This window comes from Emydura macquarii, unplaced genomic scaffold (assembly GCF_026122565.2).
Source record: "Emydura macquarii macquarii isolate MOO-44397 ecotype Brisbane River unplaced genomic scaffold, CSIRO-AGI_Emac_v2 contig_968, whole genome shotgun sequence".
Lineage (NCBI taxonomy): Eukaryota > Metazoa > Chordata > Testudines > Chelidae > Emydura > Emydura macquarii.
In genome coordinates, this window is record NW_027131105.1 from 16,793,067 (window position 1) to 16,806,751 (window position 13,685).

The following is a 13,685-nucleotide window of genomic DNA, read 5'->3' on the forward strand; positions in this document are numbered from 1 at the left end:
AGGGAGAAAGAGGAGAAAGGGGGACAACCCAAACCTTTCCTTTCCTTTCCAGTGTTGTCTCCCTCTCCCCCCCGGCTTCTTTAAGGTGTGGGAACGGGACCTGCTTTAGTGTGAGGGACTCCCCTCGAGTTCTCACCCCTGTCACTTGCCCGTTGTTCCCCAGGCAGGCACGCTAGCTGCAGAACCGTGCGAAGCGCGCTAACCTCCGCCGAGAATCAGAACCCGCTCGGCAGCTGTTCTCGGCTCCGGGCCCCCGGGGTGCCGCCTAGGGAATGCGTGTGAGCCACCCTCTCCGCCCGCGGCCGAAATGCACGGCCCGGGCTCGTCTGTGACCCGCGCCGTGCTTCGCGGTGCTGGTTAACCCCTCCGCACCCTGCGGCTGCAGGCTCCGGCGAGGAAACGGAGCCGGTTTCTCCGGCGCTCTTAGCTCCGTGCACAAACTTCCAAACGCCGGGTTCCCTTTTGCAAATGCTGCCGGGGAGGAGCAGCGCGGAGTTGGGGGCTGACTCCCCTCACCTCTCCCCCGGCGGCTCGTCCGAGCCCCATTCACAAATCAGCCCTCAGCGTATGCAAAATCCAGACGTGTGTAAGATTGCGGGGGGGGGGGGGGTGGGAGAGAGACCAGCTGCTGTCCCTTTAAATCTGTTTGTTTGGCATCCATCCCCCCCTTGTTTCACTGCAGCTTTCAATCCCTGAGCGAGCAAAAGGGCTTCCTCTGCAGGAAAGGAAGGGAAATGCCTGGGAGGAGGAGGAGGAGGAGGAGGAGGGCGGCGAGCCCTGGCCAGTGCGCTGCGATCAGAGAGGGACCCTACCAGCCGGCTGCACCCTCTGCCTTGCCAGGCTTAGCATGGGGCAGGGCGAAGGCTGCCGGCGGCTCTGAGCTCTCCTCCTGAGCCGACACCCTCCCTACAGAAGCCCCCAGCCACAGAGGGTCCGGACCCTACCGACGGGTTATTCCCCTCCCTTCTGCACCCCGTGGGCTGGCCGCCCCGATCCATCACCCCAAGCTCCAACTTCTTCTCCAGCTGGCTCCGGGCGAGTGAACCCGGCTGGCGGGATCATGATCTGAGGGCGGGAGACCCGAAAGTTGGGGCAGGCTGTGGAAGATGAGCAACGCAGGTGAGTGGCGGCGCCGGGGGGGCTGGTGGGATCTGGGGGAGGTTTGGGGAGGCAAAGGGCTCGCGGCTGGGGAGGGGGTGAAACTGACCCGAGCTGAGCGTCCGCGGGGTTGTTGTAGCCCCGGCTAGGCTCCGGGGGATGCTCGTGCTCTGCTCTCCGTCACCCACAGAAGTTGGTCCCGTCAAGGAGGTTCCCTCCCTCACCCACCTTGCCCCTCCAAAGCTGAGTGCGCAGCGCCGGGCGCAGCGTGGTGACAGAATCATGCAGAGAGGCCGCCTCTCGCTCCAGCCTCTCTCTCTTCCTTCAGCTTTCGCCGGTCACCCCATGCCCTGCTTGGGTTTGTTCACCACCGGGCACATCCGAAGCGACGAAAAGGGACTTGTTGTTGGGGCGGGGGAGAGACACACACACACTCACACAAACACACACACACACACATTGTCTTCGACTGAACGATGATGGCACAGCCCGGGTCGGTTCCAGATGCAGCTGCTAAAGTGGTGGGTGGGTAGGTGAAACCTGCAGCGCAGCGCACACACACACACACACACACACACACTCACACTCACACTCACACTCACAGCTAACTGTTAAGGCAGGGCGGATGGCCCGAGGGGTGTGCGAAACTCCTGGGCAGACGGCAACTTGGAGATGCCCAACTTTTACCGCCCCCCCTCGGCGGGCAGCGGCGCCGGGCGGGGATCCGGGCCGGGCTGGGATCCGGCCCTGCGGGGTGCTGGGGCTGATTCCGGCTGCCTGCGGCTGGCTTTGCGGTTCGGATTGCGGGGGGGGGCGGTTCCTTCCTCTGCTCCCTGGCGGCGAGGCGCTGCCTCCCGGGGGGGGGCTGTGTGCAGTGAGCTCGGAGACCCCCGCCCCGTTCGCCCCCAGCCCAGCCACCGCCCCGTCGAACTCACCTGCCCGGCCCAGCGCCGGGCGATCGAGCTGCACGCCTCGGAGCCGGCAGGTTTTCAGCCCCGTTTAGCGAGCCGTCTATTGCAACGCCTGAGTTTTCACCCTGTGTCTCTGGCCCTTCCCCGCCTTCCCCGCTCCTGTCCCGGGTTCCCGCAGCCAGCCCCTCGCCGCTAGCGAGCCGCAGCAGCATTACGGGGGGTTGGTTCCCCGGCGGAATTTCTTAGGGTGACAGATTTTCAGAACTGCTCAACTCCCATGTAGGCACCTAAACGAAGCGGTCGGATGTTGAGAAGCGCTCAGCACCCAGCAGCTCCCAGTAAGCAGCTGGTAAAAGGGGAAATCTTTATTGTGAACATTTCTGAGGGTTTTTTTAATTGGCAGAAATTTTCCCATTTTTGACAGCACAATTTTTTTGTTGTTGGGGTTTTTTCCCCTCCTTTAATCTTCCTTTTCTTTCTTTTCTTTTTTTTTTTTTCCCCCTACTGGAAAAGGAGGGGGAAGGAGGAAAAATACTAAACCCCAAATGATCAAATGTTAACAATTAAAAAATGGTTTGTTTTTCATTGAAAAATAAGAATGTTTTGGCCAAAATGAAAATTTTCCTTTTGTTTCTTTGAGTGGGGTGGAGGGCGGGCTCAGAGAAAAATTGCAATCAGCTCTAGTGCTGAGCTTTTTTGAAAATACAGTGCTACATCCAGTGGCTTGATGGAGTAGAAATAGGTCGCCTGCCCAACCCCCAACTTTTCCATTTTGTTTCATTCCCCCAGATTATGAAGGCTACTCAGTGTCCTGCTTGAGCTGGTACACCATGCAGCCCAGAGGTTTTCCTGACATGGTCACGCTCACTTTCAGACCCACATGTGGTGGGAACCGTGAATCAGTGTTTACCAAACTGAAGGCTCTCTCTACAGGTTCCCTTTGCCCACTCAAAAAGTAACATTTTAACTCTTTTTCCTAAAAGAAAAGCCAGCTTGGACTCCTTTCTGCTATGTACAAGAGAAACTCATTCACAGTTTAGCCATGGAGTAAAGTGTGGCTTTTGGCATTGTTTTAAAAGCTTTATATTGCCCTAATGTTATACATAGGAGGGAACTCCAACCTGATCCCAGTCTCAGAGAAATGTGCACTGTCAGCACTATCAGGCTTATTATTTTATAAGACCATAAGTTTTATTAGCAATAATTGTTATTTGATCCACAACAACTTAAGGAATGTGTCCATCAATGTGAAGCACAACTCCCCCTTGAATTCAAATGAGAGTTTTGCTTATTAATTGATGCAGCTCCATGTGTTCCAATATTATTATGTATATTACAGTAGCAATTAGTGGACCCAACCAACATCAGAGTCCCATGGTGCTAGGTACTGTACATACACATATTAAGACATAGTCTATGCCACAAAGAATTAACAATTTTCATAGACAAAGGGAGAAAGGAAATATGATTATCCCCATAAATGGGGAATTGAGACAGAGCAAGATTAAGTAATTTAGGAAGTCCATGGAAGAGCCAAGAACTGGAACTAGATCTCCTCAGATCCAGTCCAATCCTTACCACAAGGCCAGCCTTCCTCTAATTATTCAGTTGTTTCATGGGTGCTGAAATCATGCAACACAAAAGGAAAATTGCAATTAAAAAATCAAAACACTTCAAGTTGTATAAAAGTGTAAATCACCTGGTATATTTTTTTAAATAGTTATTGAAGATAATAAAAATGTATTTCCTTTAAGATATCTGCAGGAAGCTACCAGCATCCCTGCTCTTTAGCTTGTAGTCATGTCCTACTGCTATAGACTTTCATGAACCACTCCTACTGATTTCAATGGGACGTCAGCACATGAAATGACACAAGGATATAAGTTCTCTAATTCTTGCAGACTGGGTTTCCTGTTGGGAAGTAGCAGTAAACTTGTGGCTTTCATTGAGACCCCAGAGCCATTTACAGTTACTGGGATATTAAACTAATGGTATATATTTTGTTTTGATCAACTGGATGTTGTACATATATTTTTTCTAAATATTCCGTCTAAGACCCCAATCCTGCAAATATCTGCAGGTGCATAACTTTTTCAACCCATTGAAGTCAATGATACCACTCACGTGAGTAAAGTTCTATACATGAATAAGGACTAAAGCTTTTGGTATTATAATTAATCATTTCCCTTGAAAAGCAGGCGTCCTGCTTAGTTTGGTACACATGGACTTCAGGTTGTATCTTTTCCCAGCAATGTTTCTCTGTAGGATGGTATATGATTGTATTATGTTTATGAATGGCAGCAGTAAGAGAAAGTTGGAACCTATTGATTTGACATCCCAGAGTCATAAACCATTGATCCTATATCAGAACGACAGATTCCAATAACTGTATTACAGTGCATTTATCTTTCCAGAGCAGTATCTGCTCTGAAATCCTGGGTGTTAACATTCCAATTAAAATTATTTAAAAAGACAAATGACAAGAGATTTTATTACCTTTAAAAAAAAAAAAAGATTTAGATCTGCCACTTAAATGGGTATGCAGGAGACCCTATTTCAAACAAACTCGGGTAGGGCCTGATCCAAGCCCACTGAAGTTTGCTGAATTCTGAAAGGCCCTTAAAGCACAGACTCTAATGAGTGTGAGTAAACATTTTGAAAGACTTAGGATTCTAAGTCCCACTGAAAATTTTACCTTTAGGCGCCTAAATCTTTTAGGTTCTTTTGAAAATCCCACCCTATGTCACTTTCACTTATTTCAAATGGTTTGAAACACACAGTGATGGGCTCATATGTTGTAAATATAAAACAACAGAAGATCTGCAGTCAGTAGTGTGAAATTAATGACGTCTTGGAGTTATTTATTGTACATCCTGTGGTCCTGGTGATGACAACTCCAGAGGTTTATACATAGTACAGTCTCCTCAGTGGAATTATACTTTCCTTGTAAATCACTTCAGCTCATCTAATTTCATCAGACTCTGGACATATCAGAGCAGATTACATGGCATATGCTACATATTTATCTAAATTCTGAATGCTGTTTAAATGGTTTATCTATGAAGGCTTATTAAACACTGGTTTATTGGCTGGTTAGGATAGCTTTCAAAATGATAATTGCTATTTTGGACCCAGTGCTTTAGACTGGAGATGAAATAAAGGAGATTTATACACTACTTAGCTCACCGCGTTATGGGACGGGAGAGAGGTTATTGACAATAGGCTGCCCAGATGAGAAGCTAACCCTTATTTTAGAACTTTAATAGTTTGTTGTCCCCCCCACCCCATATGCAGAGTGAAACTTTGTGTGTGTTATTTCAACAACAGGTTTTGTCTGGGCTCCACCATTCTCACCTCCGTACAGTGTCTTAAGCTGCACACACCCCACAGTCACAATTCAGACACCCACCAGTTAGCCAACCTGAAAGAGATACAGGAACAGACCATTTCCAAAGAAGTACTTATTCTGAGTGAGAGCCTCACTTTACCATACACACACGGGGCAAATTCATTCTTGGTTTTGCTCCATTAAAGGCAATGGCAGTAAGCCAGGGATGTTGTTAGCCTCTTAACACAATCCCTTACTGGTAGATACCTTTTCTTCAGTTGTGATCATAATCATATAACTGAGGTGTTTGATCAATACACCAGTAAATACAGGCATGAAGAGCAAATTACAGCTGTGCAGTTGGGCATTTTGGCTGGTTTAGCTACTTCCAGAGGGAAGGCGCAGAGCAGAGAAAGAATGTGTCCAGTGATGAGGAGAGGCCTATTAGTTCTATGGCTAGCTGGAGAGTAGGGAAAGACCCATCTAGTTCTCCTTTCCTGCTTATGAGCTTTCCAAGTTAGGCATTGGGACCATCTGTGTTCTTACGTTTTATTCAGGTCCAGAATGTTATGATGTAACAGATTCAAAGCATGACCCTGTTTTCCAGTGCTCCACCATCCTGTGGAAATCGAAAATAAAGGAAAGATTCCATGCCATTTCTTGTTTCACCCTGTATTTGGGGAGTGATTGACTATGCTCAGATTTCCACTGTGTGAATCCAACAAAGAATGCTTTGACTAGGTCAGCCCTGCATCCTTTTACTGGCTCCGCCTTCTCTAACACATCAAATAGAAGTTATTTGTTTTCATTTTCAAGGCCCTTGATTGCCTGTCCTCCCCCAACCTATCATTTCTCATTCACTATTAAGATGTCAGCTCCCTCCTCTGATAGGTCCCTCATGCCAACCTCCACCAACTACTGGTTAAATTTTCCAACAGGCACTTTTGTATTTTTTCCCATGCTGGCCCTCACACTTGGGAGGAGCTCCCTGTAAACATCCTCAAAGCTACCTCATTATTCTCCTTCAAGCTCTCCTTTTCCATGACGTTTACACAAACCGTGACAACAATTAGACCACTGGTGAACTCATACCATAGCCTATCAAACTGACCAATATTTTCTCTCACTGTTTCCTTGTGCTCCCCCATCTGTCTGTATCTGTTGTCTTTTGTCTTACATTTAGATTGTAAGCTCCTTGGGGCACAGACTGCCTTTTTGTTCTGCATTTGTACAGTACCTAGGACAAATGGGGTCCTGGTCCATGGTTTGGGGTTCCTAGATGCTATGGTCATACAAATAAATAAATGAATAAATAATAGTGCTGCAAGATAAGAAAGAATATTTCAACAACATGAACATGCAAAGAGTCTGAATTGTCTAGAAGGCTGGTCCTCATACTGTTTCATATTATAGACCACTACATAAAACAGATAAGTTTTCATAGATAAGCTTTTATCCTTCTTTCTCTGAATTCTTAGTATTCTTTACAGCAATTACAGTGTTTGATTACATGATATGAAAAATGAGTTTGCTTTGATGCTATGGGTGATACTAGCCCCTTCATCAGTTTGTATTTTTGCTACTTGTTCCCTGTCCTTATGGGAAGGGATTTGTTAGTGTGGAAGTTGCCCAGGTCACAAACCTGATTTAATTCTTCAAAGAGATTACAGGTTTGGTTTATAAAGGTAACGGAGTAGCTAAAACAAATCTAGGCTTTTGTAAGGCAGTTGACTTAGTACCACCAGACATTCTGATTTAAAAAAAAGCACTATACAGAATCAGCAAAGCACACATTAAATGGAACTGGCTCACTGACAGGTCTAGAAAATAGTCGTCAATGGGAAATCAGCATTGGATGGGGACGTTTCTAGTGGGGTTCTGCAGGGATCAGTACTGAACTTGATGCTATTCAATATTTTCATCTGGTAGAAAATACAAAATCATTGCTGATCAAATGTCTGGATGACAAAGATTGGCAGAGTGGTAAGTAATGATGAGGACAGGGCAGTCATACTGAGAGCTCTGGATCACTTGGTAAGACAGGCTCATTCAAACAAAATGAGTTTTAATACAGCCAAGTGCAAAAGCTATACATCTAGGGAATGCTGGCTGCACTGACATAATTGGGGACTGTGTCTCAGAAAGTGATTACTCTGGAAAGGATTTAAGTTTAGTGGTGGACAAGCAACTCAACATGAGCTCCCAGTTCAATGCCGTGGGGAAGAGGGCTAATGAAATGCTTGGTTGTATAAACGGGGAGTAATGATTAGGAGTATGGAGGTGATATTGCCTCTGTATATGGCAAGGCTGCATATTGGTGAGACTGTTCCTGGAATACAGTTCTGGTGTCTTCATTTTAAAAAACCTGTTGAAAAATTAGAGTGCACAAAAGAACCACAAAAATGATTCAAGGATTGGAGAAAATGCCTTATAATGAGAGCTACCAAAAAGAAGGTTGAGAGGTGACTTGATTACAGTGTATAAGTAGCTTCATGAGGAGAAGCTATTCGGTACTAAAGAGCTATTTAATCTAATGGAAAAAGGCATAACAAGAACCAATGGCTGGAAGCTGAAGCCAGACAAATTAAAGTTGGAAATCAGGCACACATTTTTAATAGTGAGATGATTAACCATCGGAACAGACTACAAAGGGACATGGTGGATTCTCCATCTCTTGGTGTCTTCAGATCAAGACTGGATGGCTTTCTGGAAAGCATGCTGCAGTCAAACACAAGTTATTGGGTTCAATACAGGGATAAGTGGGTACAATTTAGTAGCCTGTGACATACAGGAGGTCAGGCTAGATGTTTGAATGGTCCCTTCTAGCCTTAAACTTTGTGGCCCTATGAATTATTCCATTTGGTCTGTCTTCCTCTGTGCTAGATGTCTCTCCAGTTTTAGGTTATCTGAATATTTTCACATGGTTGAGTTTATGCCAAAGAAACATCCAACACAAGAGGTGGAGCAGCTAAGCAGGCTCCACAGAGGTGCTTGAATTTCTGTGGGACACAAAAAGCCTTTTGAAATTCTGAAAGACTCCTGATCATAGCTACCAACAACCTGGGCTGTTGCTAAAAGCATCTTGAAGACTCATGGATGTTTCACGCTTGTAGCCAAAGCAGAGCTGCAGACCACCACTCCAGATCCATCGGCCTAGAACATATTTACAAATGTGCCTGCCTTACCTGAAATATCAGCATTCAATGAGATGTTCAGACCAAGCCCACCAACCCCCCTGATGGCTTTATGGTAAGCATGTTCCACTTTAAGCTGTAAGTAAATAAGAAACCATACTCATTTTGGCTAATTACCAGATTTGGAGAATATTAGCAAATGGATGTTTTGCAATGTTTCAGGGGATCACAGCTGCACACTGAAGAACACTTTCCACCTCCCTTTTCTTGCCTTCAAGCTCCAGCACAAAACAGATCTAAAGAGGCTCAAGAGCAAATCTATGAATCATGTAAAAAGGACCTTTGGGATGATGGCTGTATGGTTTGGATGCCATTACAGGACAGGTAATGAGCTTCATTTCACACCCTGATAACTTAGCTGGTGGTCAGGGACTGCCATTGGATGTGCATTGTGAAAGGGATGCAGCCTTGCTGGACTTCATGCTCACCCAGAGGAAAGTAGTCAAATAGAGGAAGAAGCAGTGGCTAACTAGGAAGCTTCAAACAATAAGGGGAGGAGAAGACTAAAAGAGCATCTGGTCCCAAACAACTTCCCTTAGGCACAGGGTGTCTCTCTCCCTCAAACACCAACATACACAACTTGAACTAAACATGCATATTTATTATTTATAAATAAGCACATTTCTTATGGCTTCTTGTCATTTTTGTCCTTTAAAATTCCAATGGAATTCCAATGGAAAGAGAAATAAACATACCCAAAGTGGAATTGATCATCAAAGGCTCATAGGGATCCATTGTGATGGGACAGCTTGGCTTTTATTTCATGATTTATTTATTTTAAAAGAAAAAGAAACATTTGTACAAAAGAAAAAGTAAGCAAACAATTTAACAAGCTCTGTGAAGGGCAAGAGTAACATGGTGAACAGTTATAAAAGAGTGATGAAGCATCCTGAAGTGAACAAAGGCTGGAACAGGGGGGAAATTAGACCACTGGTCTCTAATTCATACCAGCAAACTACTGTGAACAAGGCTGTAGTCTATACCAGACGTGTCACTAAAGGGCTGTTCTAGCAATCACGAAGTCCACACAGTTTTTTAAACAATTGAAGTTTGTGTATATGAAAATTATTTGAGAATAACTAAATAGTCAGTAAATACATAAAGTGCTGTACATAGATCTGGAGAAAATTTGGCAGCTATGTATGTTCTTCTAGACCCTATCCTCTTCTCTGCAGCTTGGCACTTAGAACTATAACTTCGAAAAGAGTGAGCTGGATGGCCGGCCCCCATTCAACCCCCAGAGCTTGTCAGATCCCATAAGCTGAGTAATCAGATCCCTGGCCTGCTCTTGGATGGAACGCTTCCCAGGAAAACCCAGGTGGTAACAGGAAAAAGTATTGATGATTCAGGAAAGCACTCTTCCCTCTGAGTTAGTCCTAACAAAATGGTCTATTATGATGCTAGCGGGCACTGTGCTGCTGGATATGCTGCCTTTTAACAAGACATACATCCAAGGTATCAACAAACTGGGGTCATTAAAATCTCACGGCACTTATCACAGGAGTATTGGCTCAAGGTTCCTAAATAATACCGCAATTAACGTCTTAAAAATGCATGAGATGGACAGAGAGAAAATCCTGGTTCCCTGGTCAGATTCAAATACATTCTGTCTCCCTTCGTTTTCAGCTGGATACAGTATTCTTTACTTCCTGTGCAGAAGTGATGCAGAGAGTTGTAGCTTTGGTGGTGGTGAAGTTATTTAATTCCAAAAAGTTTGTAAAGTATTTTGGAGTGAATGGTTGTCTATAAAATTTAAGACACTATTAGTCATACAACCTGATCAAAAGCAGCAGAAGATGGTGTAGAGAGGGTGAAAACAGAACTGTATTGGAGACTATGAGCTTATTTAGCTCTTTCTCTTCTTACTGCACAACCTGTTTTAAGCTCTCTCATCCATCCTCCGCCCGGCACACATTGGGATTTCTCTTCAATGTATATGCTTTGTGGCTTGGCCTGGAATTGTCTAGCTCCTTCAAAACAGCTGGGCACACAGTTGACTGCTATCTTTGAGCAGCAGTCATCTCAAATGAAAACTAAGGAAGTAGAGGACTGGAAGGAAAATCTCAGGATCAGTTGAGAGGCAGAGAAAGTTGTCTCTCTCTTGTTTTTTGAGCTGTCATCTCTTACTCTGCACCCAAGTCTCCAGCCCAGCTAATGATGGGGGAGTGATCAAGGTGAAGAATGATTTCCTCTGTCTGCTGATGGACCTCAATATGCTGAGACTCTTCCAGGACCATCTGATTTGTGGAAATAAAAAGTTCTCGGGAAGTATTTATAGAGTCACTGGTGTAAGAGATTCTTAAAGAGAATAAAATGATCACCATTTAGCTAAAATAATCCAATCAGTGGATTTTTATTTTTACAGACTCATTTAAATATACCACTTGCCAGTTGTAGAATGTGTTGACTGACTTCATTTCTGGAGCTTGAGAAGGTAAGCTCTAGTTAAGAGCAGGATGCTATACTCTGACTACTAAGCAGAGGAGTATCTTTGAGTCAGATAGTGAAGACAAAGATGGAAATAACAGAAGCCCAACTCCCTTTGTCTTCAGCACAGCTGTCTGATTTGGTATTAAGGAGTCTTCACAGAGATTGGACACTGGAAGCTACAAATACAACAGTAAATGTCTGATAAGGAAGTTCTCATATTGTCATTTTACCCCTTGTCACCCCATGTTGAATACCTTTGAATAAATGTATTTCAATTTTTTTGCTAGATGTGATATTTCTAGAGCCAGCATATATGTTATCAGAGCATTGTTATACATTTGACTGCATTTTGTGGCGTGTTAAAAAAAATTATCAAACACCCAACATTTACAGTTAAGGGAGATTAGACTTTTTTTTCCTTTCCCTTCTTAGCATAAGGTAACTATACTCTTCTTCCCTTATTATGCTTGGGTTTAGTGGTTAGTGCCTTTGCAACTTGCTCAACGGAAGCAAAGATAAGTGTGTTGAATGACCATCCAATAGTTGCTCATACAGCACTCTGGAGTTCCTTGTTGTCCTTTTACCCAACCATCAGAGATCTTTCCCTTACATTTGCATTTCCCCAGTTAAAAGCCAATGTAAAAAACTGCCAGAAGAAGTCATTTGCATTGTACAACAAATTTGATTGGTCCTACAAAAGTCAGGAACTATGCTTCATATTCCTGAGTGCCATCTATTGGCACCTTATCTATTAACTATTTACATATAAACAGTTATAGAGTACACCTGTAACATCCACCCATCTTACGGCAGCCAGAACCAATGACAGTCTAGATTCTCCTTCTATACACATGACTGCTAGACAGGATTTCTCCCCTATCCTCCTGATCAGGAGACATGTATTTGATGACCATCTGCAGCAGTTTCCCAGTTGAACTGGTTTTCCTCCTTGGGAAATGTGAAACTAGATAGGATAAATCATTAGATAATGTACTATAATAATTTTTCATTGGCTTCTGTGAGGATGGGACAGATGACATAATGAACAAATGTATTCTAATTTCTATGGGGCAAATTCTGAGGTTCTTTGCTCAGTGTTTAACTCAGTTCTTAGTCAAGAAAAGTCACACTGGCTTCAAGATGTGGCTTAATGATTCTGTGAAGATCGCATTCTTTGTATTACTCGGAAAACAAATCAATAGCAGCAACCTGTGTATTAGATGAAATAGCAGCAAGGGTAGGAATTTCAGTAAAACACTCCTGTTATGTTATTGAAAATCCAATAAGCCAAATATACCTTTATAGCTAATAACATTGTATATTTAGCATGTCTCAGTATTTTAATGCATTTATTTTAAGAAACAGAAACTTGGTGTCAGACATTGGGGAGCAGTGCTATATAAAATCTTGCTTGTGAGCATAACATTATTTTGTTGAATGGAGTTATCCGTGTATTCTAAGTTTGTCAATCATAGTACTTTTTAATAAAAATAGGGCACCAGGGAGGTTGTGGATTAAGGAGCCTTTCCATTTTAGGCCATTGGGTCAAATCCAGGCCAGAACGGTTGTGAGGTAAAGTTGCCACCATCTGCTGGCTCTTCAGTGGCCCAGGTTGGGGTCTCAGATCCAGTAGCAGTGGGCAAGTATGTCTATATCGCAGGGATGGGGATCACCACCACAACTGGCACAAATTGACCACCTTATTGGCAGTCTCAGGGGGCAGTGAATGGGCACAGATGCTCTCCTGCGCTCTCCCTCATTCAGGTGTCTCTTCCATTACAGAAATGAGGCATCTTGCCAGGGCTATATAGCAACTTGCACTAATGCTCTCTATGTTGAACCTGTTCCAGGGCTGAACAGGGCATCTGTGAATTCTCTGGCTTTTCTTCCTGACATGCTCATATACTAGCGTGAATGATGTATCACTGTTCATTTATGGACTAGACCCACCATCCTTGAGTCACTTTATTCTGGTGCTTACCTAGATGACTAGCATAGTTAAATGCAAACCTACAAAGTGTAAGAAACTGAAATTTTACCTCAAAAGACTGCAATGTGTATGATACACTGCAAAAAACTTCCCAAATCACATAGCGTGCCATAAATTGTACCAAAGAGACCTAATGCTATAACACCCCCCACATAGGCCATTAACACTGATATAGAAAATGTCTTGGTGAACCCAAATAATCCAAAAGGTTGCGGTATAAATATCAACAATTTTAATATTGTAGCCCCGCAGTTTTGTTTTTGACTATATTTGGGTTTGGTGCGAATCCCAATAGAAAGGTCATTTTAATCAGGATGGTTTTCATGGCTCTGATTAAGGTGCTTCAGAACAATGCTTTTAAATTCTAAAAATCATCATAAAAAATTGCATGTGATAAAGCTTTCCGTGTCTTAAAATGTTGCAAGTAGGCAGGAAATGCTTGAGGTGCAGGGTGTTACAAAACGGCAGTTCGCCACTAATGTGCTGGGCAGTTCCACAAAGGAAGGCAGTTTTAAGCTCTGGTGCTAGGAAAAGAAATCAGTGCAACTGCTATGCACTCTGGCCATGAACCCTGGCATGGTCAATGGCGCCCATTCTGGGGGCTCTGATACCCAACTTCAGGCCCTCCCCCCCATTAAGATTGGAAGTTTGCAGTCACCCTGAACTATTGCAATCTCTCTCTCTGAATAAACCTTCTGTCACCAGGGATACATGGGCATATGCTGGGATGAATA

General features: G+C 44.1%; 1 protein-coding gene across 1 annotated transcript in view; it reads left to right on the plus strand.

Moving 5' to 3' along the window:
* The first annotated feature begins 871 nt into the window (after window positions 1-871).
* Window positions 872-13,685, plus strand: part of FGD5 (FYVE, RhoGEF and PH domain containing 5) — a 147,582-nt gene continuing 134,768 nt past the window's right edge. The window contains exon 1 of the mRNA XM_067544345.1: window positions 872-1,119. Within this exon, the coding sequence (XP_067400446.1) occupies window positions 1,107-1,119 (13 nt within the window). The 5' untranslated portion in view covers window positions 872-1,106. The remainder of the gene's footprint in view (window positions 1,120-13,685) is intronic.